General features: G+C 39.8%; 1 protein-coding gene across 1 annotated transcript in view; it reads right to left on the bottom strand.

The window, feature by feature from the left end:
• LOC140477203 (protein disulfide-isomerase TMX3-like) overlaps positions 1 to 27,045 on the bottom strand; it is a 139,021-nt gene that overhangs the window by 100,663 nt on the left and 11,313 nt on the right. The window contains exons 3-4 of the mRNA XM_072570687.1: positions 16,539 to 16,578; positions 9,314 to 9,437 (exon numbers count right to left, since the gene is read on the bottom strand). Of these exons, the coding sequence (XP_072426788.1) occupies positions 9,314 to 9,437; positions 16,539 to 16,578 (164 nt within the window). The remainder of the gene's footprint in view (positions 1 to 9,313; positions 9,438 to 16,538; positions 16,579 to 27,045) is intronic.

Raw genomic sequence — 27,045 nt, 5'->3', positions numbered from 1 at the left:
TTGACTTAAATAATTATTTTCAGGGCATTTGAAAGGGAAGAGTAAAAGTTGGAAGTGTTTAAAAGCAAAAGGTAAAACAAGAGCAAAGAAATAACAGGCTGGAGCGTCGGAGGCTGAGGGGTGACCTTACAGAGGTTTACAAAATTATGAGGGGCATGAATAGGGTTAATAAACAAAGTCTTTTCCCTGGGGTCAGGGAGTCCAGAACTAGAGGGCATAGGTTTAGGGTGAGAGGGGAAAGATATAAAAGAGACCCAAGAGTCAACTTTTTCACACAGAGGGTGCTACGGGTATAGAATGAACTGCCAGAGGAAGTGATGGAGGCTGGTACAATTGCAACATTTAAGAGGCATTTGGATGGATATATGAATAGGAAGGGTTTGGAGGGATATGGGCCAGGTGCTGGCAGGTGGGACTAGATCGGGTTGGGATATCTGGACGGGGTGGACCAAAGGGTCTGTTTCCATGCTGTACATCTCTATGACTCTGTGACTCTAAATGAATCAAGAGAAATTGCAACTTATTGATATATGTTACAGACCTCATGCCCTCTTGACTCAAATGTGCTTTTTTAAAAAAAATTGACAGTAAACTAGAAAATGACATCCTGCCACCCAAGCACCAGCCATATATTACCTGTGAAGGGCTCTTGTGCCACAGTGGTAGCATTCCTACCTCCTGCGGCAGAAGATCCAAGGCTCAAGTCCCATTTCTGCCAGAGTGGGGATAAATGGGTGTTTTTCTGGTTGGTAATCAGTGCCTAGTGATGCACCTCAGGGATCAGTATTGGGACCTCAATTGTTTACAATTTACATAGATGAAGAGGAGTTGTGGACCAAGTGTAGTGTATCAAAGTTCACAGGTGACACTAAAATGAATGGTAGAGCAAAGAGATCAGAGGACAATGAAAGTCTGCAGAGGGATATAAATAAGTTAAAATAAGTGGGCAAGGATCTGGCAGATGGATCACAATGTTGGTAAATAGAAGGTTGTCCATTTTGGAATAACTGCAAAATGGACTATTATTTTAAAAGGGTGCAAAATTGCAGCTTATCCTGTGCAGAAGAACCAGGGTGCCCTTGTGCATGATTCAAAAAGTTGGTTGGCAGATGCAACAGGTAATTAAGAAAGAAAATGGAATTTTGCCTTTCATAGCTAGACAGATGGAGTTTAAAAATAGTGAGGCAATGCTGCAAATGTTCAGGATGATAATACTCCAAGTGTGACCGTACTATGTCCAGTTTTGGTCTCCTTACTTGAAAAAGGGTGTACTAGCACTGGAGGAGGTGCAGAAGGGGTTTGCTAGTTTAATTCCAGAATTGAGGTGTTGCCTTGTGAGGGGAGATTGAGTAGACTGGGACTGTACCCATTGGAATTTAGAAGAATTGATTTGGTGGTGGTGGTGGTGGTGGTGGTGGTGGTGGTGGGGGGGGGGGGGGGGGGAGTGGGGAAGAGAAAGAGAGTCTTTTATAAAGATATAAAATTATGAAGGGAATACGTAGGATAGAAGCAGGGATGCCGTTTCCACTGGTGTGTGAGACTAGAACTAAGGGGTGCAGATTTAGAACGGAGTTGAAACAGAACTTCTTCACAAAGGGCTGTGAATCTTGGAATTTCCTGCTTGGTGAAGCAGGTTGAGGCTACCTTATTGAATGTTTTTAAGGCAAAAATAGATTTTTGAACAGTAAACAAACTAAGCATTATAGTTGAGCAGGTGGGTAAGTGGAGGTGAGTCCATGAAAAGATCAGCCATGATCTTAATGAATGGCAGGGCAGACTTGATGGGCCAGATGGCATACTCCTGTTCCTGTTTCTTATGTTCTCATGATATCACCCATGCTTTTTAAAGTCCACCTAACAATGGGTGTTAAGCCTCAAAAGATAAACTACTCTTTGGTGTTAGCATTAAACACTATTTCAATAGAAAACTGCAACCTCAGCCACCTGTAGCAAAATTAAGCTGACCACTATATGTACAGAATGACAGTTTACAGCTGATTGCCTTGTCATGAATGACTCCACACAATATTTGGATGCCACTCTCTCTTCAGTTCTGCATACAAGACACTCAATCTGCCTTTGAATGTTGCCATAACAAAACACTCAACCCACATTTAGTCAGCCAAATGTTCCACCTCCAATATATGTTGAAGGGCTCTGGAACAGGTTTAACACTTCCCATACCACTGTAGTGACTTTTCCGAAAAGGGGACCATTTATGACATTGTAGAAGATCAACTGTGTACAAACTACAGCAGTTAAACTTTGTCACACAGATAAATGAGAGGTGCTGTATTTTGGGAAAGCAAATCTTAGCAGGTCTTATACACTTAATGGTAAGGTCCTAGGGAGTGTTGTTGAACAAAGAGAACTTGGAGTGCAGGTTCATAGCTTCATGAAAGTGGAGTCGCTGGTAGATAGGATTGTGAATAAGGTGTTAGTATGCTTTCCTTTATTGGTCAGAGTACTGAGATCAGGAGTTGGGAGGTCATATTGCGGCTGTACAGGACATTAGTTAGACCACTGTTGGAATATTGCGTGCAATTCTGGTCTCCTTCCTATCGGAAAGATGTTGTGAAATTTGAAAGGGTTCAGAAAAGATTTACAAGGATGTTGCCAGGGTTGGAGGATTTGAGCTGTCGGGAGAGGGTCAACAGGCTGGGCTGTTTTCTCTGGAGCGTCGGAAGCTGAGGGGTGACCTTACAGAGGTTTACAAAATTATGAGGGGCATGGATAGGGTAAATAGACAAAGTCTTTTCCCTGAGGTCAGGGAGTCCAGAACTAGAGGGCATAGGTTTAGGGTGAGAGGGGAAAGATATAAAAGAGACCTAAGGGTCAACTTTTTCCACACAGAGGGTGGTGCATGTATGGAATGAGCTGCCAGAGGAAGTGGTGGAGGCTAGTAATTGCAACATTTTAAAGGCATTTGGGTGGTTATATGAATAGGAAGAGTTTAGAAAGATATGGGCCAAGTGCTGGCAGATGGGATTAGATTGGTTTGGGATGTCTGGTCGGCATGGACGGGTTGGACCGAACAGTCTGTTTTCGTGCTGTACATCTCTATGACTCTTTGACTCTAAATGAACAAATGTCCTAATGTACAAATGAGCTGTTGTCACCATAGTCCTATACTGCATTGACTATGCCAGTGACACTCAAGAGTGCTAGAGGAATTCTACAATAATGCCTCCATCACATCTACACATTCAATTAGGTGGGAAGAAGAGGAGAACTGAGGTATTCTTCTTGAAGCCAGTTCCACAAGCAGTGATGCAACTTTCTGCATAATTAATTAATTGGGCACGGTTAGATGTCTGAAGAGCATTCGCCCCCCACCACATCCTCTCCTCTAAACTCTCAAATGGCTAACATTTCAGAGGAAGAGAAAGTGAACACTTCAAAAAGACATTTAAACTCTCTCTGAAGCATGTCGGTATTGACATAATAAGTGGGACCAACTGACCACTGTGACAAAGAACATGGCCACCAAGCTGCATCGTGCTTTTAGTAAAAATCTTAATGATGAGGCAAAAGGATTCATAGTAGAAAACAAAAAGTAGATCCTGAACTCTAGACCCCATTCCCTCGCATGACATCCTATTCCATGTGCCCAAAGATTAAGGGTCAAGGAGCTCCTGTTCAATCACACGAACAATCATGGAAAAAACTTGTGTTCTTGAGTAGGAGTGTGTTTGGCTCTCTCTCTTGAATTAAGGAACTGCCAAGTTCAGTGAAGTTGGGAGTTACCATAGCATCCTCTTCTCATAGCACACTGCTCAAGTTAACCAACATGCCACCTCCCATCCACGAATGATGCAAATCTGTCAATTCTGCTAATACAAAAACAAGGCTTTCAAATGGAAATATTTTCCTGACAAAAATATACAATATTTGTTAAAAACTTTCATTGGGTTATTCATTGAAACAATTTTCTTTTAACTGATCAATCAGCGAAAATAAACCTCAAAAGGAACTGCTCATTTTGTTAAAAGGGTGAAACTGCCATGATTTTTAAGAAAATGGAAAAATATCATTGGAACACAAACAGTGAGTTGTCTAGTCAATAAGTTTCTAGAAATGTTACAACACTTAAGCATATGCCTATATTTTATTCAGGATTGAGTCAGCAATCCCTTTGTACAAAAAGAGTCATCTGACAAGGGCATTAAACATAAAAGCAACAGATGCTTTCAGTTAGACATGCCAGAATAACGTTGGTACATGGAAGTTTCAGTATACAGGTATTTTGAACAGAACATCTGATATCTACTAAGATCAGAGAGTGTTGAAAATTGCAATGAATCAAACACTGACAACTTCTAGGCTCACCCTACTAAATGGCACCCAAAGAATGTTAGAGTACAGAATAGATACAAGTCCTGTAACTTGAAGGCACATGTTGCCTCATTATCCAATTCCCTAGTTAACAAATAGTGAAACCAATGATTTCAGAAACAGCAAAACTAAATCCCATTGAGAATGCTAACTAGTGCATCTGTGTCCAACTTTAATTGCAGCATATACTCTTATGGAACAGTTAAAAACATCCAATTCTCAGAAGACCAACAGGACTGTAAGTAGAAAATACATACTCTTTTTTTCAGAAAAGGGTAGCTGAATTTAATTGCAATGTATCACACCGAAAGACTCCACAAATCTAGATTAAAATCTTTACATTGATAATTCACTCTAGAATCACAGAACCTAGATAGTCCAAATGGAGGCCATTCGGCCCATCAAGTCTGCATCAACCCTTCAAATATCATCCCCTGCATCCTATCCCTACATTTACCATGACTAATCCACCTAGCGAATGGGACCATTTGGCATGGCTAATTCACGTAACCTTTGGGGTGTGGGAGCGAATTGAAGCACACAACAGAACCCCATGCAGACACGGGAAGAACGTGCAGACTCCACAGACAGTCAACCAAGGCTAGAATTGAATCCTCGTCCCCGGCACTATGAGGCAGCAGTGCTAACCACTGAGCCACCTGTGTCACCCACAATATAATTATAGCAAAGAGCTGATAATGCTACACCTGTGGTGCTAAAGCTAAAGTCACTTAATTCAAATGATCAGATTTTTGAAGCATCAATTTCCTATTTTGTTGCGATATTTGCATTGATTACTTCAAATGACTGGTTAATTCCAATATGTTTTAAGGGTCTGCATTATCATTAGCCATCTGAACTAGGTTATCAGAAGTAGAATGAATTAAAAAGGAAACTGAAAGAACTGTGGGTGCTGGAAATCAGAAACCAAAGCAGAAATTGCTGGAAAGACTCAGGTCTGGCAGCATCTGTGAAGAGAAAGCAGAGTTAACGTTTTGGATTCAGTGACCCCTCTTCAGAACTCCGTTCCGAAGAAGGGTAACCTAATGCAAAACTTTAACTCTGTTTTCTCTTCACAAATGCTGCCAGATCTGCTGCCTTTTTACAGTGAGTTCTAATTCAAAGGAGATGGTTTATGACAAATAGAAAAGAACAAAAGTTAAGGTTTCCATCTATCTAACATCTTGATTTGATTGGCTACAAAATCCCATCAACAGAGCTGAAGAATATTTTTGTAGCTTCAGCTTAATCTATTATTTAACCAGAACTCGGTGCTCAGTCTGTGAGGAGGAGTTGAAAAATGAAGTAACCAGAGTTTCAAATTATGAAGGTACAGACTAAGGAACTTAAACAGTTTTGAAATCATGCAACTAAATGCTGTAATAAAATTTCTACACAACTTACTTATCCAGTTATGAGATGTAGGTTCCAATTTCAGATATCAAGAGATTGCAATCCTTGCCAAAATAAAATGATATGAAAAATAATTTTCTACCTCAGATTGATACTGATGACTTGGAAAACAGAATTAATGGTTTACAACTGTCTAAAGTAAACAACTGGACTGAAATGTTCATATGATCAATCTTAGAAATTATTAGATAAATTCTGCAAAGTAACCAGCTGTTTTCATTTAAAAAATCTATAATTCATTCAGGTAGAACTTGAGATCTTTGTGAATTGTTATGAATTCCACACCCCTTCAAGTTCTAAAAATATAGAATGTTTACAAGTTTGCACTCAAATATGATCACAGACGACTCCAAATATGCACACATTGAACACGTCAAGTCATATTATCTAAATGACTAACCTGAATTATAGTTTTCAAAATGTGCATTTTTCCTTGGACTAATTAAGTAGCTGTCATTCAATATATTGTTAAAGCATAAGCAATGCGACATACACTATCCTCTTCTGTAGATTAAGACAATGGACCAAAATGTGTGAAATGACTTCACTCCATTCATTTCAGCAAAGCAAGTATGATTTACACATTTTCGGACTCTTTTGGGCTATTTATTTGCCTGATCAGTAAAGAAGCAAAAGACAACATGAAAAAATTCAGTTTCCCAAACTTCTCTCAACACCTGTGTTAAAACCAGTCAAGAATTCCATAATATTAACACTAACAACCTTGACACTGCTAGCGTTCATATGAAAATGCAATGTATAGGAAACAGTACTCCTCATTAAAAGACAGCCCCATAGAGAGTTAGATGTTTTCAATTCATTCTACACAATATTAAAATAGTACAATTAGCAGGTGTCACAACAGCATTGTACAACATCCACAGTTGACAATTCTACAATTCAAACGAGTTAATTTGCATGCACACATTTAACTGGCAATCTGTTTTTATTAACCCAATATTTGTCATGTTTCATTTTGAAGTAGTGAACCAGCACAATACTTGCATCTGATAAGAGTTTAATCCACATATCTAATCTAAACATAACACTTCAGAAATATATTAATAACTATTTGAAGTTTAATTGCCTCACTTTATGGAGTTTTGCAGAATTTTAAATGGATTTTTCTCCACATTTTTTGTTATTTTTCTCCCCAAACAGAATCTCAAGTTGGTGCTCCCTCTATTCCCTGCATACTTCCTGATGGGCTTGACAAGTTGTCTATTGTCCTACAGTATTGAGCTCAACTGTTTTTTTTTAAGATATGATTTTGAAATAGCTGTCAGCTTAGGGAATCAGCACTGATTCATAGCATCTCCACATTGTGGAAAGAGGCCATTCGGCCCATCGAGTCTACAGTAACCTCCCGAGGAATATTCCTCCCAGCACTTTATCCTAATCCCAAGATCCCACATTAACAATGACTAATCCCCCTAGCCTGCACATCTGTGGACACTATGGACCATTGAGCAAGGTCAATCCAATTAACCTGCATATCTTGTGGGAGGAAACTAGAGCACCCCAAGGAAACCTACAGACAGAGAAAAAGTGCAAACTCTAAACAGTCATCCAACGCTGGAACTGAACCCGAGTTCTTCGTGCTGGGAGGCAGCAGTGCTAACCACCATGCCACCCACAACATAATTACAGGAAAGAGCTGATAAGCTGCAATGCCGAAAGTCACTTAATTTAAATGATAAGATTTTATGACCACTAATTTCTTACTTTGTTGTGATATTTACATCAATTACTTCAAATTACTGGTTAATTCAAATTTAGTTTGAAAAATCTGCATTATCAGCTGCCAATATAATCTAAATTGTCAGAAATAAAATTAAAATGGAAACAAAAGGAATCCTGCTGGAAATCAGAAACAAACCAAACTGCTTCAAGGAACATCTGAATATCAATACACCTGACTGGACTACAAAGGAATAAACCTCTGTCCTGTAAAAAGCAGCCAAAAAACTATATTTGTGCACGCTGCAAATAATCCTTTTTTTTCTCATCAAAACTAGAAGTTTGTCAAAAACTCTTCAGGTGACTTTTGAAGATAGCTTTAAAGAGAAGAGTGGGCAACACACCTTTTGGTTAGTTAACCAACCACGCCCATAAAAGGTATTCCAAACCGCTAATATCAACTTTTGAGCTTTAGACGCCATTTTAAAAATTAAGGACATTGTACATAAGTGGTTTCTAACTGAATAAGCTCAATTTTTGGTTGATTCTCTTTTATTACATGCTTGTGACTGAGATGTAAAGCAGAGCATTCCTCCTTCCCCTCATCTAAGAAGGTATAAAATAAACTCTACTTCTGGTTTTAAAATTTACCACAGCGCTGTTATGATCCTTGTAAAATTAAATCCGAGCCCACGAGAGAGTAGGAAAAATACCGCACTACTTTCAATTAAAATGAGAGAAAAATAAAATCACCATTTGTTTACAGACAGGTGCTGAGGACAGGGAGAGCACAGTGGGCGGCACAGTGGCACAGTGGTTAGCACTGCTGCCTCACAGCACCAGAGACCCGGGTTCAATTCCCGCCTCAGGCTGTGTGGAGTTTGCACGTTCTCCCCGTGTCTGCGTGGGTTTCCTCCGGGTGCTCCGGTTTCCTCCCACAGTCCAAAGATGTGCAGGTCAGGTGAATTGGCCATGCTAAATTGCCCGTAGTGTTAGGTAAGGGGTAGATGTAGATGTAGATGTAGGGGTATGGGTGGGTTACGCTTTGGCGGGGCGGTGTGGACTGTTGGGCCGAAGGGCCTGTTTCCACACTGTAAGTAATCTAATCTAATCTAATTTGTTTTAAAACTTGCAACTGGCCTGTGAGCTACTCAACTTGCAAACAATAATTTTCCAGAAGAAATGATTAACATCGCAACAGCATTTTCAATATTTGGTGATGTTTTTAGTTAAAAGCAAAGGCTGTTGTTTTCTCTAAGAATCATTCAGTTTCCTTGTGTCTTATGACAATCAAAGCAATGTCCAGAATTGCATTTTGCAGTATAATACATAATCAGTATTTTGTGGGGAGAGAAAAAAATATGAGAAAATTGGCAGTGTTAGGTTGATATGCACAGCATCACAGTTGATGCATGCACATCGGGAAAAATATATCAGAAAGAAAGGTGAAGGCAAATGCTCTGGTGGTCTGTATAAGGGAACGTTAGCCTGAGGAATTACAAAATAAATGTTAATTTATAAATAAGATTTCTTTTAAAAATAATAATTTGACTTCATTATGTTCTAAACTTTAGAACTTTAGAAGTTGGTGCTCAGCTCCAAAAGAAACACATTAACTAATTGAAAGAGAGAATCAACCTTAAAAAATATTAAATTTCTGTAATCCCATGCAATACAAAACAAATTATGCACTTTTAAAATCACAATGCTTAATAAAGCACTAAATGAAAGTCATCCTATACAAAAAAACCCAGCATATTAGAATTTGATTTCAGTAAAGTAGTAGACCTGGTTGAAATGTAAAGTTATTTTAGATGAGACTGAATGGAGTCATTTTTCATACAGTTCTTTGTATCAATTCAAGGCATACTATGGTGCACCTCACCTGCATAAATTGTTGCATCCATCTTCCCCACTTTTATAGGAGAACCTGATGTAAACATTTCAGCAGCTACCTCATCCCATATTGGTTCCAACTTCTTGCAGTGGCCACACCAAGGTGCATAAAACTAAAACAAACATAAATCATTAGCAGTGGATAATTTATTCATTTGAGAAGAATTAGGAAAATAAACTCAAACAGAACAATTTTTAACGTTAACTAATTAGATCAAACTGTTCTCCACCACCAAAATCTTTACCTTCTTTACATCAGCCAATTTCAATAATTGACTGAGATAAGAGTCTTCACAATGCAATTACATTCAATGTGCAAACAGAGGGGTTATCAGGAAAGCATGAAGGTACATGGGCTTTATCCCTGAAATCCCATGTTTGCCACTGCACAGCACCAAACCCTTACTCAATATTGTGCTTGGGCATTTCAGCATTCTCTAGCTTCTCCACCATATAATTAACATGAGAGATGTCGGATGTTCGATAATTTCAAATAAATGAAAGTTTGGTTTGAAGTATAAAGTTGAGTGTGTTGATTCCAAAGTCAAAACCAGTAAAACAGAGGGCTTGCTTAGAATAGCAAGAAATTCAGCAAGCTAAAACCTCACTGCAGACCAAACATCTTTCCTTCAAAAGCATGATTTTTTTCAGCCAAATCTCACTCAAATGAGAAGGACAGGGGACCTCGGTTGTTGGTAAAATTCTAGAATCCATCATTAAGGATGAGGTTTCTAAATTCTTGGAAGAGCAGAGTCTGATTAGAACAAGTCAACATGGATTTAGTAAAGGGAGGTCATGCCTGACAAACCTGTTGGAATTTTTTGAAGAGGTAACAAGTAGGTTAGACCAGGGGAACCCAGTGGATGTGGTCTATCTGGACTTTCAAAAGGCCTTTGATAAGGTGCCACACGGGAGACTGCTGAGCAAGGTGAGGGCCCATGGTGTTCGAGGTGAGCTGCTGGGATGGATTGAGGATTGGCTATCTAACAGAAGGCAGAGAGTTGGGATAAAAGGTTCTTTTTCAGAATGGCAGCCGGTGACGAGCGGTGTCCCGCAGGGTTCGGTGCTGGGGCCACAGCTGTTCGCATTATATATTAATGATTTGGATGAGGGAACCGGGGGCATTCTAGCGAAGTTTGCCGATGATACAAAGTTAGGTAGACAGGCAGGTAGTACTGAGGAAGTGGGGAGGCTACAGAAGGATCTAGACAGGTTGGGAGAGTGGTCCAGGAAATGGCTGATGGAATTTAACGTGAGCAAGTGCGAGGTCTTGCACTTTGGCAAAAAGAATATAGGAATGGACTACTTTCTAAATGGTGAGAAACTTAATAAAGCCAAAGCACAAAGGGATCTGGGAGTGCTAGTCGAGGATTCTCTAAAGGTAAACATGCAGGTTGAGTCTGTGATTAAGAAAGCGAATGCAATGTTGTCTCTTATCTCAAGAGGGTTGGAATATAAAAGCAGAGATGTACTACTAAGACTTTATAAAGCTCTGGTTAGGCCCCATTTGGAGTACTGTGTCCAGTTTTGGTCCCCACACCTCAGGAAGGACATACTGGCACTGGAACGTGTCCAGCGGAGATTCACACGGATGATCCCTGGAATGACAGGTCTAGCATATGAGGAACGGCTGAGGATACTGGGGTTGTATTCGTTGGAGTTTAGAAGATTAAGGGGAGATCTAATAGAGACGTACAAAATAATACATGGCTTTGAAAAGGTGGATGCTAGAAAATTGTTTCTGTTAGGCGAGGAGACTAGGACCCGTGGACACAGCCTTAGAATTAGAGGGGGTCATTTCAGAACGGAAATGCGGAGACATTTCTTCAGCCAGAGAGTGGTGGGCCTGTGGAATTCATTGCCACGGAGTGCAGTGGAAGCCGGGACGCTAAATGTCTTCAAGGCCGAGATTGATAGGTTCTTGTTGTCTAGAGGAATTAAGGGCTACGGGGAGAACGCTGGCAAGTGGAGCTGAAATGCGCATCAGCCATGATTGAATGGCGGAGTGGACTCGATGGGCCGAATAGCCTTACTTCCACTCCTATGTCTTATGGTCTTATGGAAACAAACTTGAAGAATTTACTGTTGTTTGAGTATGGTGAACAATCTGGTCTTTGTATTAGGAAAAGAAAGGCACACTGGAGAAAGTGTGGAAAAAAATTATGTATAAGACTGGAACTGAGAAACAAAACAAACTAGGGAGCCTTTCTTTTAGAAAAAGAGAAGATCAAAGGATGACATGACAGATATCATTTAAGCTTACAAAAGGATTTGATAAGGCAGATATAGGTTTTCATTCACAGGACAGATCAGAACTAAGGCATTAAGTACAAGATGGTCACTAATAATTGGAATAGAGAATTCCCTTTTCAGTTTCTCTGTCCTATTACCATCTATAGCAAAACATTATATGATCACTTTTTCAAATAATGTTTCCAGGTTTTACTAAACTGTTTCACTGATATGTGCAGTCTTCAAATGAATTTAAGTTTTTTCTGCATTGCAATAGTTATAATATTTTCAATATGCATGAAAATTACTGATGTTGCCAAAGAATCTTTGCTGTAGAGTAGGTATGCACTGCAAGACAAGAGATTAATGGTGTTACGGAGGAAAAACCTGGTAAGGAAATTCAATGGTCCATGTCAACAAAGTTTGCTGAGATGCTCCTTTTGTTTGTCAGGATCTCCTGAGCCTCTTCTCCAGGTACTTTCATTTGCTTGCAGGAACATGAAGTTCAGACTGACTGGTTCATAATTTAATAAGTCTGACTTATTGATTAGAAACAACAGGGCTTAGAGCAAGTGGCAAATGAAAATAAATTTGCTTTCTTCAGGCTTTAGGTTTTTTTTTGAATTGATGAGAGAAAGGCAGTAACGTTTTTTGCCCCAGAAGTCTGAATATATGTAAGATTATGTCATTCATATCCTCAAGCTACCTGACAGCCAATCACATAGTTGTTGGCAGGCAGAAGGCCTTTGTCAGCGGCATCTCATCACCACTCCACAGACCAATTAGCTGCTTGTCGCCAGCCAAACCTTCCTTCACAAATACTGCCCCAATTCCTACTCATCTACAATAATCTCCAATTCTTGAAGAAATTGTAAGTGCTGTTTACACTTTTGAGAGTGTCAATAATCAGCTTTTTGAAAGCACAGTAATCCCTTGGCTTGGTCCTCCATCAGGCTTGGTTTATAAAACACAAACTTTTTCCTATTTCAGTCAACAAAGAAATAAAAACAAAAAGTATGCGCTCATCACAGCACTAAAAGCTGATAGAGCTGCAGGTTGCCAAATCTCTAGGTCCAGCGAAGCTTTGCCCAGGGTAGCTAATGAGATAGTAGCTGTGTTGGCATTAAATTTTACAGAATTCCCCAGATTCACGAAATACTTTATTGGACTGGATATCAGCAAGTACAACAGCTCTATTCACGAAGGGGGAGCAGTGAGACAGCAAGGGAGAACAGGAAACTATAAACCAGCTGGCTTGATATCTGCCAAGAATAAGATGTGAGAATTGATAACTGAAGAGATTATGACTGCATACTTAGCAAAACTCAAAGGACTCAGGGAAAATCAGCATGGTTTCAAAGGGAAATCAAGTTTAATAAATTTATAGGAGTACTGGAGCTCTTTGTCATAATATACATTGTAGATAGACAGAAGCTTGTGGAACTAATTATTTTGATTTTCAGAAGGTGTTAGATAACATGCATCAAGGGTTATTACAGAAAATAAAAGCACATGGTGTACTGAGTATCCTATTAACATGGACTGAAAATTGGCTAGTTGGCAGAAAACAGACTATGTATGAATGGATCTTTGACTGACAGGCAGGATGTGACAGCTGGTATTACCCAGGGTTCTGTGCTGTGGCCTCAATTTTTTTTTTACAATTTACATCAATGTCTTTGAAGAGAGCAAAAGAATGGTAGCTAAATATCTTGGTGTCACCTGCAAAGTACAATGTGAAGGAGACATAAGAAGGTTGCAGAGGGAGATACATGGGTTGAGTATGTGGGCAAAAATCTAGCAAGTGAAATACAATGTTGGAAAATGTGAAGTTGACAGGAAAAATTAAAAGCAGAGTATTGTTTAAAAGGAGAATGACTGTTGAATTCTGAGGTACAGAGGGATTTGTAAGTTTCAGTACATGGGACATAAAGTTAATTATGTAAGTATGGCATGCAATTACCTAGGCTAATAGGATGCTATCCTTTATGACAAGGATTGAACATAAAAGGCAGGACATTATGCTACAGTTATAAAGGGCATTGATGACACTACATCTCAAATACTGTGGTAAATTTTGGTCTCTTTATTTACAGGATAATGTAAACGCATTGGAAGCACATAAGAGTCACACAACACAAAGATTCTTTGGTACAACTTGCCTGCACCAACCAGATATCTTAAACTGATCAAGTCCCATTTGCCAGCATTTGGCTCATAACGTTCCTGATTTGTGTACCCATCCAGATGCATTTTAAAATGTTGTAATTGTACCTGTCTCTACCTACTCTGGCAAACTTGTTCAGTCATCAGTTGAGAGGTGGGTGGTACCTGGTAACTAGCAGGAGGTTTCTTTGTTCATGTTTCACCTGATGCACTGAGGCCTTGTGAATGTTTGTTATTTGAGAGTTGGGAAAACACTACCTAGACGCAGGGATTTGTTTTAAGCTATAAAGGCTGTATTCACTCCATTAGTTGATTTTTCAAGGGTTTTGCTGGAATACTCATGGAGCAAGTATCAAGAATAATGTGCACATTTGTTTCACTGTACTCCCTCTAATTATGGAGGATGCCATGGAGGATAGCATAAGTGCAAGTCTTTCAGCCCAACAATACTGCACCAAAATTTATTAGCTTCATATGAAGTGATACGCCGGATTCATACCTGAAATGAGTGGGATGTTTAGGAGAATAGATTGGATTTATTTCTACTGGAGATTAGAAGAGGAGGAGTGAGGGTTGACTTGAATGAAATGTACAAGATCATGAATGGACAAGGTGAACGTGGAAAGAATGTTCCCTCTTGTGAGTAATTCCAGAACCAAGGCCACTGTTTTAAAATTAGGGCTTCACTTTTATTACAGAGAAGATTTTTTTTTCTGAGGGCTGTAGGAATTTGGAATTTGCTGCTGCAAAGTGGTGACGGTGGGATAACTAAATAATTTTAAGGCTGAAGTAAATAAATTCCCATTTGGAAAGAAAATCAAAAGACAATCAGTGGTAGAAGGGATGTGAAATTCAAAACACAAACAATTTATCTATGTTCGTATTGAACAGCAAAGCAGCCTTGAGGCCAAATGCTCAACTTCTGCCCTTATTTCTTATGTTTGCAAAGGATCTGTAATGATGTTGCTTACAGTCTAAAAGAAATCATTACCTGGAAAAATTAAATCCTTATCAGTGACTCTTAGGAAGTTGGAACTATGAATTGTGACATATAGAAGTGACAAACTTTTGGGCATATTTATTCAAAACAATTGTTGATTGGGATGGCATTAAAAGACTAATGTTGCTTAAACTAGTCAAGTGAACTTGTGCTGCGAGTACAAGATCTGATGCATCTATACAATAAATCAAGAACAAAATTCATCACTTTTCATCGAATGTTTCTCCCAAGCATCACTTAGAACAGCATACCAAGCATGTAAATTTGCAACTTGCCCACACATAAGCAAATACAGTTGCTTAAATTAGCATTCTAAACTGACAATATCCAATTTTTGGGAGGTAGCTGTCCTTCTTACAGCTATCCTAATTTGGATGGTTAAGCAATTTAGGATGAGTTTTAAATTTCATTTTCTTTCTCCTCAGTTGTGCAAAATTGTTTCAAACGCCACTGTTTGTTTTATTCAGGCCATATTGTTCAATTTGTGAAGATACCAACTGAAGATTAAATCTGTGTAGGAAATGACTGAAGGCAAATCAAAATTTAATCTTAAATTGACTGGTGGGAAATAACAATCCACTATACATTACAGGATTATTAAAATTTGCACCAAGCCAGGTTTAAATGACATTGGTAAAATTCTAGTCATTTGTCTGTACAGTTGCTTTAGGTGGTGAATTGGTAATTGTTCAAGAGGAATTTTCTCTTCTGGCTCTGCCAAGCAGTCTTATTAAAATTAATAGTATAAGCTTTACTCTTAAATGTAAATACACACTGAGTTATATCTGTTGCATACCAAAACCAAGGCCACAAGGAAAGAAAATGCTATTATCAACAACCATGAGGGTAAAACAAAGCTCCAAGAGGAGGAGCTAGTGCTGGAAACAAGGCATGAGCAGAAATCATTTCATTACCGGCAAAGGACATCACGATGAGCCACGCGTTAGAGACTTTGTCCATCGAGATTCAGCTTGTTTGGCTGTTAACATGTGCCAAATGATTTCAAATGGCTTTACACAAAGTCTAAGACTGCATCCTATTGTTGTTTACAGATGGAGGGATACCAAAACTAAACATCCAGCATAAATTGCTTTTTCACAAGTAAACTAAATTGATTATTTTGCGAAACTCAAATTGAGTACAGGACTTTTAATTTGGGCAAGAAGTTTTGAATGAGAAAGATTACTAGGCTATTAACAAATCACGTGTTATACAAATTGATTAAAAACTCCATACGAATCATGAAATTTGAAGAGTTAAAAATCAAGGATACTCTGATGTTATGGTTAAAAAAGAATCAATAGTCTATTTAGTAAAAGAAAATTGATTCAGGTATGAATAATTAAATTACCTACAAGATGTACGCATCCATGACCTGGATGTAGAGATACATTGATATTTAAACATTTCCAAAATGATCAGCAACAATTTCAGGGTCATGAATATATCCAGGTCGTTCATAAGTTAGCAAAATAGGTTTGCTATGTATAACCTTTGGAGGAAACATTTCATATTTATGTCACAGACCAGTCTAGACAGTGCATTAAACAAATCTAACCCTTTCAATTCTATAATCACACATAGATGTATGACAAGCATTATAATACAATTGATAATGAAGTTCGTCCTGCATAAACACAAACATCGTGCTGAAAAACAAGCTACTCTTAATCCTCTAAAGATCACTGTTCAACTGTGATGTAACTTTTGGCAGAAGTATGAGCAATGTTGGAAACATTTCCACGAAAATTATGTCAGCATTAAGTGGCTGCATTTTGTTTTTATTAAGTTCTACAAAAGAAAAGTGCATACTCACATCTACTAACCAAATTTCATCTTCTCTATTATCTTTAAACCTGTAATAAAAATCAGGCTGTCAACAAATATAATCACTTATCTTATAGAACCCACTGTATAAAATGTTGCAATTAATTCCTCCAAACTGTATACTTTGCAAGCTCTGTAACTGTAAAAATAAAATTAATTTTTGGTAGTAACACATGCAACTCATTCACTTGGAAACATGGCACAGGATGAAAAAAAAAATCAATATATAAAAATGTTACACAAAATGTTTGTGTCATAGGTACAATGGCCAAACCAGCTCAGAAGAACAAATATCGGACTTTCCAGTGCAAAACCTGACATCTAGTCATAGGGACTCAATTACCAATTTTTGTTCATTCACAGGCTGTGGATGTCACTGGCCAAGCCAGCATTTATTGCTTTTGCTTAATTGCCCAGATGGCAGTTAACAGCAACCACGTTACTGTGGGTCTGGAATCATATGTAGGCCAGACCAGGAATGGATGGCAGATTTCCTTTCATAAAAGGATATGAGTGAACCAGAGGGGTTTTTCTGACAAATGACAATGAAATCAATAGACTCTTAATTCCAGATTTTCATTAAATTCAAATTCTACTATCTACTATGGCAGGATTTGAACCTGGCTTCCTAGAACATTACCGGGATCTCTGCATTAGTAGGCCCAGAGGTATCACTAGATCATTATTTTTACTGGTAAAGGATCACACAGCAGGCTAGCATGGATAAATAAACTAATTAAAAATAAGTGTTTATTTTAGTAGACATGTCAATAGTTTCCAGAATTAAAAAAAGTACTTTCAAATCTACAATATAACTACACAGTCTTCAACCATGAAATATTAGGTCAACCTTTTAAGTTTTTTTTTATCATTCCTTGAGAATACAGCTCAAACTGCAAGAATGCAATTTAAAAGAAAAGCACAATACACATCATCTTCTGATAGCATCAAGTCCAGTGAAATAGCTCAAGCAATAAAGAGTTATTTTTCAGAACAAAGTAGGATGAAGCCGCTTCAAGACAAAGTTTGTGCTTTTTCCTCCCTCATCACCAAACATATATATTCTTGCATCTTCAAATTCCACTCCATAGATTTGAATACAAAACCTGGCACAATATGTTAATATAATTCCAAGGGAACGCTGCACTGTCAGAGTTGCAGTTATACAAATGAGATATTGAAACAAGGCCTGGTTTGCCTCCTTTGGTGGATGGAACTGAACAAACTATTTTGAAGAGGACAGGTGTTGCATCCTGGTCAATATTTACAAATTCTACAATATGTTTTCTTCTGTATAATGATCAGCTTGTAAATTTGTTCTCAGCTTACAATGCTTCAGAGGCAAAGGTAACCTCTCTTCAATGGGAGTTAAACACTGAGAAATTAACGAAAGCACCACCTTCCAAACACAATAACTGTGGATGCACCTATACCAAATACACCAGTGGTTCAAGAAGGAAGCTCACTACCATTTTATCTAGAGATGGGCAATAAATGCAGACCCAGTCAAAGCCAATATTCTAGAATGAATAAAACAAACCTGACAAACCTCACCATTCCTTGTGGCTAGATTATAATTTCCATTAAATAAATCTGGAATTTCAAGTACTAGACTTCTGGATTAGATAGCTTTTCCACTGACTTTGCAGATTATCACAGGCACATTCTGTTAATGATGTGGAATGATCATTGATGCATCGTGCACAAACCATGCATGGCATAGTGTGCCTTCTCAAGCTCCACCAATGTAGTGACCCTAATTCCTGCACGAGTGACAAAAGATTTGCTACTTCACATAGCTTTGGCGCTTGCAATTCAATGCTATTGCTTCTTTGCTGTTTGCTCTCCGGAGACCAGATCGAATTGAAATGGAATCATTACCACTTGCACCATGCCACGATGCTTCATTTTCAGCCCACAACATTAAATTCAGGATTTTCCCTAAATAATGAGTTGGAAGCACAGACCCAAATCTTTGCAGTGCAGCATGCAACAGCTTTCCAGAGAGTGATGCTCAAACAAGACGAGTGAAAAAGTTTGCAAAGTATCACGTCCAGTCAGAATCTATTTCAGGATTTACGAGGTTTCTGTTTGGGGTAAGTCAATATTAATTAAAATTTCTAATTGTGCTCAACTAGCAGATCTAATGTAACGTGATCTAAAGCACGTAGCTGCCTATTGTTATAAACCTCGCAACCCAATCAGAACTGTTATATTTAATCCACTAGCAATTTGAGCACAAAAAAATTGCTGAAGAGGTCTTCCACTTTTGACCTTCGACACAAATCACCCCTCCGCCACTTTTTCAGCTGCAGAGCCTTTGATCTCCAGATCCCTCCTGTCATTTGGAATAAACTCACTCGGTCTTCTGCATGATTGAATTCAAAATTTTGGAAATGAGATATTAAATAAAGTCTCCATCTACCCTCTCACATAAATGCAATGATTTAAACCTCAACCGTTACTTCAGAAATTATTTAATGAATTGTTCAAGAGGCCTGTGTTCATTTGTTGCTGTTTTTCCTACATTGCATCAATTTAGAAGTACGTTATATATTAATTTCTCTCAAAATTCACAGAACCTCAAGTTTAGTAATTAATAGCGTATGCTCCATTACAATAATGTGATAATCACATAGTTAAATATTTAGTTATTATCTTTAGATAAAAGAACAAACTGCTCCTGGAACACTACCAAAACTGAATAAAGCTGTGCCAAAGATGACAAGTAGAGCTTCAAAGAAGTTTTGTTGTGAGGTTACAATAGGATAGGCACTAATTAAAAAGCAGAATCTCAAAGGCAATAATATCTCGATTACTACCTGAGCCACGTGCAAAATGACAAAGTACATAAGATTAGTGAAAGCAGAATCAAAGACTGGAGTGGGCGAAGTCAGTTGCAGTTCGTTGAATATTGACAATATTGGGGAAAGTGCAATCTATACAGTTGGAATGATCTTTGCTGAAGCATGCCCAACATGGTGTTCTAGTGAGCCTTGTACCTAGGGAAGAGGGGTTTGGATGGGGAAGGGTGTTCTGGTGGTGGTGATGTGAGGGGTCAAACTTGGAGAGATGCATCAAAATCAAGGGGTAGGATCAGGATAGGATAGCAAAATAGCAATATATTAAATGAGAATAACATCAGAGAATGGCAGGAAGGAACAGAGGAGAAAATCTAAGAATATATCATAGGTCAAGGCTACATCTCAAAGATAACATGGACCAAATTAATGCATGTGGCATTCATAATGTAAATGAATCAACAGCACATACTGAAATAGATGGCTTCATAGCCTTTAGGAAGACATGGTAGTTGGATGACAAGGAGTAGGTCCTGAATGTTGAGATTATAAGATTCTCAAGAAGAATAGGAAGCTAGGTAAAATGCAGAGTGGTGGCACTGTTAATAAAGGTGCCATTGATGCATTAAGATGGTATTGGTTTAGCAGATCAGGCTGTACAGTTAGTTTAAGTGGAGAGGAGGCAGAACAGGAGGGAAAAAGATTCCTATAGGGAGTGATCTATAGGATCGCTAACAGTGACACATCACAAAACAACGTATACAAGAAATATTGGGTGCTGGTGATAAAGACAGCACAATAATCTGGTGATTTCAATGTATATATAAACTGGGAAAAATCAGATTGGCAGTTGTCAACTGGATGAGGTAGTTTTTTTTTAATAGAGCAGCATATTCCAGAACCAACCAGAGAGCAAGTTATATAAGGCTTAGTATTGTGTAACAAGACAAGATTAATTAATGACCTCAGAGTAAAGACACATCAAGGTAGAAGCAACCACATCCAATTTAAAATTTACCAGTCCTAGACCTAATCTAATTTAGGCCGAGGACTAGTATTGTAAACTTACATAAGAACAACTTAATAGACAAAGTTGAGCTGGCTGAAGTGAACTGGATATTAAGGTGGGAGAGAGAACAGTACAGAAGCAGTGCCAGATATTTAAGAAGATGTTTGAGTACTCAGAATAAGTATACTCCTATTGTAGATAAAAAATTTCAAGAGTACCCATCAGCTGCGGTTATCTCAAATTAGGAAAAAAAGTATCTAACTTATTTGAAAAGCATACAATTCTGTAAATATAATGATTGGTCAGAATTTAAAGAATAACAGAGAAAGACTGAAAGATTTGTCAGGAAAAAGGAAATACAGCATGGAGAAGATAGTTAGAAACAAAAATGGATTTCAAGAGTTTCTGAAAGTATCTAAAAAAGGTAAAAAGAAGAGTAAATGGGCATTTGATCCTGAGGAGAGAGAATGTGGAATTACAGTAGATAAGATGTACAAATATTTTTGCTTTACTGCAAATGATGCAAAGGAAAATAAAAACATTAAACCAATAAATTAGTAGATGGAAGAAACTGAGGAACATAGTGAAATTATAATCACCAAGGAAGCAATGCTAAACAAACTGATGGAGTTGCAGGCCAGCTTCAGTGGATTCTGGAAATGTTGCATCAGACTGGAATGTAGCAAGTATAACCTTTCTACTCAAGAAGGGAGGATAGGGAAAACTTTTGTTAGTTAGCTTGCCATCTGTCAAGGGAAAAATGTTAGAATCCATCATCACTGAGGCTACTGCTCGGAACATGGAAAAGCTGTAGTATATGGGAAGACTCAACATGGTTTTGAGAAAGGGAAATCATGCTTAACTAATTTACTAGAGTATCTACACAATAGGAGACAGTGAGGTCCACAGATCCTGGAGATCAGAGTTGAGAGTGTGTGTTGCCGGAAAAGCACAGCAGGTCAGGCAGCATCCGAGGAGCAGGAAAATCGACGTTTCGGGCCGGAGACCTTCATCAGGAATGAGGCTGGGAGCCCCGAAGATGGACAGATAAAATGGGAGGGGGTGGGGACAAGGGACAGTCCACTGACATACTGCACTTGGAATTCCAGAAAGCATTTGACAAAGCACCACATAATAAGTTATTGCAAAATGCAGAAGCATATGGCCTGATTGGTAGGATGTGATGAGTATAGTTCTGCAGTCTCTGTGTTTTATAATGTACATCAATAACTTAGATAAGGGAAGCAAGGCATGTGGCTAAAATTTGTGCCATTGTCAGAAAGTATGATATGAAGGAGGACACCAGGAGTTTGTGGACTGATATAAATAGGTTGAATGAACTAGCAAAACTCTGGCAGATGGGGTACAAATGAGAGAAAATGAGAAATTGTTCACTTTGGTAGAAGAGCAAAAGAAACAGAATTACCGAACTGGAATATGCCTGCAGAATTCTATGGTGCAAAGGTATCCAAGTGTTCTTGTGCATGAGACAAAGTGAGTACAGAGGTTTATCAAGTAATTAAAAGAGTGTGTCAATGGAGTACTCTCCTTTATTGAGATTGTATACTTTTATTACATAAAGCATTGGTGATACCACAACATCAGTACTGTCTGTCACTTTTGTTTCCTTTTTGAAGAAAGAATGTAAATGCGTGAGAGGCAGTTCGGAGGAGGTTTATTCGATAGATACTTGGAAGGAATATATTGTCTTATATGAGGAAAGATTAGACAGATTGGGTATGCTTTCACTGTAGGGAGGGATATACTTCAAATCAAGTTACCAGATCCTGAACAGTCTTGGATGTGGAAGTAACATTTCCTCTTGTGGGAGAGTACAGAACTATGGGCACTCCTTTCCCACTCCTCACTTAGTCACAGATGTACAGCACAGAAACAGACCCTTCAGTCCAACTCATCCATGCCAGCCAGATATCCTAACCTAATTTCGTCCCATTTGTCGACACTTGGCCCATATCCCTCCAAACCCTTCCTACTCATATACTCACCCAGGTGAGAGGGGTACCAAAGCAGCATGGCACACAGTTAACAAGGTAAATCTCAGAGAAATGCACAAGAAAACTCACAAAGCCATGCAGAAAGAAATTTTCCATGAAACTTGATGAATATGACTCCTGGCTGACTGCTGGTAAGATCGAGCCCTGTGACATTCTTCCCACTTTAAAGTATATCTTAAAACTTTTCTTTTTGTTCAATTTAGCATATCTAATGTAATATGCTGCGAAATGGTTTATAATTGGTCCTGTTGGGTGTTTGCTTTGTTAACATATGTTACAAAATATAAGCTGTTGTTCTTGGCTGTCAACCTGCCTCAATTAGCCATAGTGTGATCATTTAAACTGTGGAATCATCCCTTAAAAGACAGTGAAATATTTCAATTTATTTTCTTGTTTTTCCTCTCTATTTCACTTTCTGTATCTAACTAGCTGGCTAATTTAAACTCCTCAGTCATTCACTTGTTTATTTAGAGTCATAGAGTTGTACAGCATGGAAACAGGCCCGTCAATGCCAACCAGATATCCCAATCTAGTCCCACCTGCCAGCACCCAGCCCATATCCCTCCAAACCCTTCCTATTCATATACCCACCCAAATGCCTCTGTCCCTCAGGATTCCCTCAAACGTGTCCACCACCGATGTCAGGCTCACTGGGCTACAGTTCCCTGGCTTGTCCTTACCATCCTGCTTAACAGTAGCACCACGTTAGCCAACCTCCAGTCTTCCGGCACCTCACCTGGGACTATCGATGATACAAATATCTCAACAAGAGGCCAAACAATCACTTCTCTAGCTTCCCACAGAGTTCTAGGGTACACCTGATCAGGTCCTGGGGATTTGTCCACCTTTACCCATTTCAAGACATCGAGCACTTCCTCCTCTGTAATATGGGCATTTTGTAAGATGTCACCATCTATTTCCCTACAGTCTATATCTTCCATATCCTTTTCCACAGTAAATACTGATGCAAAATACTCGTTTAGTATCTCTCCCACTTTCTGCAGCTCCACATAAAGGCCGCCTTGCTGCTTTTTGAGGGGCCCTATTCTTTCCCTAGTTACCCTTTTGTCCTTAATGTATTTGTAAAAACTCTTTGGATTCTCCTTAATTCTATTTGCCAAAGCTATCTCATGTCCCGTTTTTGCCCTCCTGATTTCCCTCTTAAGTATACTCCTACTTCCTTTATACTCTAAGGATTCACTCGATCTATCCTGTCTATATCTTACATATGCTTCAATCCTTCAAAGTCTTTAGTTAGAGGTGGATGTCCTTGAACATCTGAGCAAGGCTATTTGCAGTTGCCTTCTTGGTGTTTATAGAAAGCGGTTACTTTATGACCTTGGAGTCAAACCATACAAATTGGATTTTCATATGGCTATCCATATCAAGTATTTTACAATTCATTTCTGATGCAATAAAAATTGACAGACCAAGACAAAGTTTGATGAACTTGTTTTCTGCTGTGGTCCATGACAATCAGAAGGAAGCAAGAAAAATAACAAACTTATGTCTCAGTTAAGAGCTTGTACTTTGCTAGATTTTCTTTCCATCTATATCCCGATCAAGCGTAATGTTTTAAGATCAGTTTTCTTAGCAATGAACCAATAATGGATTCTACTATGCTGTTAGTTCTACTCAGCAACATATTGTGCTGAGCCACTTCGAGACTTCACACTTCAATATCTCTAAGTGATATCTATTTTAAAAACAAAGCTTGAACTGCTTGCTTTGATGGAACTTTCAGTGTTTATATATAACCAAATTTAGCAGTTAAAAATATTTATACTGTGAACACATTAAAACAAAATCTAAATCTATTATTGAACACATATTTAAATATTAGTTTGCTTCAATTTTCACATGACAGGAGATGTTGGGTGTTGGTGGGGAAGAACCATTCACATTAGGTCATACCCATGCCTACATAGGCCGGCTACGTACAAATATTGCATTGCTATCTGATTTGAAGAATTATTGCTGTGTTTACCCAACAGCGGCCAGTGCTGTCAGTTTAATGCATAGCTGTCAGAAATGAAGTGCAAGCCATCCTGGACTACCTGCATTCTATTCCACTTCCCTCCTTATATCAAATCCTTCCTTTCTAATTTTCTATTTCAGAAATCCAAGAACTGCTAATCTCTAAAGAAGCTATGTAACTTAACTTGACACTCAGCCACTAGCTCAGACATTGTAATAGGTCTCACATTCCACCATTGCCAATACACATACAACAATGAACTCGTCTTCTTTCCCCCTCCACATTCTAACCAGTGCAAGACTCCGCCCACACAGTTATAAAGCCATCCTCCCCCATATTCTGGATTAGTGGTGCTGGAAGCGCACAGCAGTTTAGGCAGCATCCAAGGAGCTTCGAAATCGACGTTTCAGGCAAAAGCCCTTCATCAGGAATAAAGGCAATGAGCCTGAAGCGTGGAGAGATAAGCTAGAGGAGGGTGGGGGTGGGGAGAAAGTAGCACAGAGTACAATGGGTGAGTGGGGGAGGGGATGAAGGTGATAGGTCAAGGAGGAGAAGATGGAGTGGATAGGTGGAAAAGGAGATAGGCAGGTAGGACAAGTCCGGACAAGTCATGGGGACAGTGCTGAGCTGGAAGTTTAAAACTAGGGTGAGGTGGGGGAAGGGGAAATGAGGAAACTGTTGAAGTCCACATTGATGCCCTGGGGTTGAAGTGTTCCGAGGCGGAAGGTGAGGCGTTCTTCCTCCAGGCGTCTGGTGGTGAGGGAGCGGCGGTGAAGGAGGCCCAGGACCTCCATGTCCTCGGCAGAGTGGGAGGGGGAGTTGAAATGTTGGGCCACGGGGCGGTGTGGTTGATTGGTGCGGGTGTCCCGGAGATGTTCCCTAAAGCGCTCTGCTAGGAGGCGCCCAGTCTCCCCAATGTAGAGGAGACCGCATCGGGAGCAACGGATACAATAAATGATATTAGTGGATGTGCAAGTAAAACTTTGATGGATGTGGAAGGCTCCTTTAGGGCCTTGGATAGAGGTGAGGGAGGAGGTGTGGGCGCAAGTTTTACAGTTCCTGCGGTGGCCATCTGGTGTGTTCTGTGGTGGAACTGGTCCTCCTGGGAGCAGATCCGATGGAGGCGGAAGAATTGGGAATATGGGATGGCATTTTTGCAAGAGGTAGGGTGGGAAGAGGTGTAATCCAGGTAGCTGTAGGAGTCGGTGGGTTTGTAAAAAATGTCAGTGTCAAGTCGGTCGTCATTAATGGAGATGGAGAGGTCCAGGAAGGGGAGGGAGGTATCAGAGATGGTCCAGGTAAATTTAAGGTCAGGGTGGAATGTGTTGGTGAAGTTGATGAATTGCTCAACCTCCTCGTGGGAGCACGAGGTGGCGCCAATGCAGTCATCAATGTAGCGGAGGAAGAGATGGGGAGTGGTGCCGGTGTAATTACGGAAGATCAACTGCTCTACGTAGCCAACAAAGAGACAGGCATAGCTGGGGCCCATACGTGTGCCCATGGCTACTCCTTTGGTCTGGAGGAAGTGGGAGGATTCAAAGGAGAAATTGTTAAGGGTGAGGACCAGTTTGGCCAAATGAATGAGAGTGTCGGTGGAAGGGTACTGTTGGGGACGTCTGGAGAGGAAAAAAACGGAGGGCTTGGAGGCCCTGGTCATGGCGGATGGAGGTGTATAGGGATTGGATATCCATGGTGAAGATGAGGCATTGGATGCCGGGGAAACGGAAGTCTTGGAGGTGGTGGAGGGCGTGGGTGGTGTCTCGAACGTATGTGAGGAGTTCCTGGACTAGGGGGGATAGGACAGTGTCAAGGTAGGCAGAGATGAGTTCAGTGGGGCAGGAGCATGCTGAGACAATGGGTCGGCCAGGGTGGTCAGGCTTGTGGATCTTGGGAAGGAGGTAGAACCGGGCAGTGCGGGGTTCCCGGACTATGAGGTTGGAATCTGTGGGTGGGAGATCTCCTGAGGTGATGAGGTTCTGTATGGTCTGGGAGATGATGGTTTGGTGATGGGGGGTGGGGTCATGGTCGAGGGGGCAGTAGGAAGAGGTGTCCTCAAGTTGACGTTTGGCTTCAGCGGTGTAGAGGTCAGTGTGCCAGACTACCACTGCGCCCCCTTTATCTGCTGGCTTGATGGTGAGGTTGAGATTGGAGCAGAGGAATTGGAGAGCTGCACGTTGTGAGGGTGAGAGGTTGGAGTGGGGGAGGGAGGTAGACAGGTTGACATGGTTAATGTCCCGGCGGCAGTTGGAAATGAAGAGGTCGAGGGCAGGTAATAGGCCAGTGCGGGGTGTCCAGGTGGATGCAGTGTGTTGGAGGTGGGCGAAGGGATCCTCGGAAGGTGGGCGGGAGTCCTGATTGTGAAAGTAAGCTTGGAGGCGGAGGCGACGGAAGAAGTGTTCGACGTCACGGCGTGTATTAAATTCATTGATGCGTGGACAGAGGGGGATGAAGGTGACTCCAGCCCATATGATTATTCTGCTCTCTTTGACTCCAGACACACTGCAATCAGCCCTTTTCTCCAATTTTTCCTCATTTGCCAGTGTCTGTGAAGCAGAATCACCAACTTGTGGTAAAGTCCCTGTACAACAGTCACACAAGAACATAAACATAAATTTTCAAGTTGTTACTCAACTTCCTGGATCAACCACAAGACCTGCCTACTTTTACCTACAGTCAATACTGAGCTACACTTG

This window comes from Chiloscyllium punctatum, chromosome 5 (assembly GCF_047496795.1).
Source record: "Chiloscyllium punctatum isolate Juve2018m chromosome 5, sChiPun1.3, whole genome shotgun sequence".
Taxonomy (NCBI): Eukaryota; Metazoa; Chordata; class Chondrichthyes; order Orectolobiformes; family Hemiscylliidae; genus Chiloscyllium; species Chiloscyllium punctatum.
This window is presented reverse-complemented; position numbering and strand designations above follow the sequence as displayed.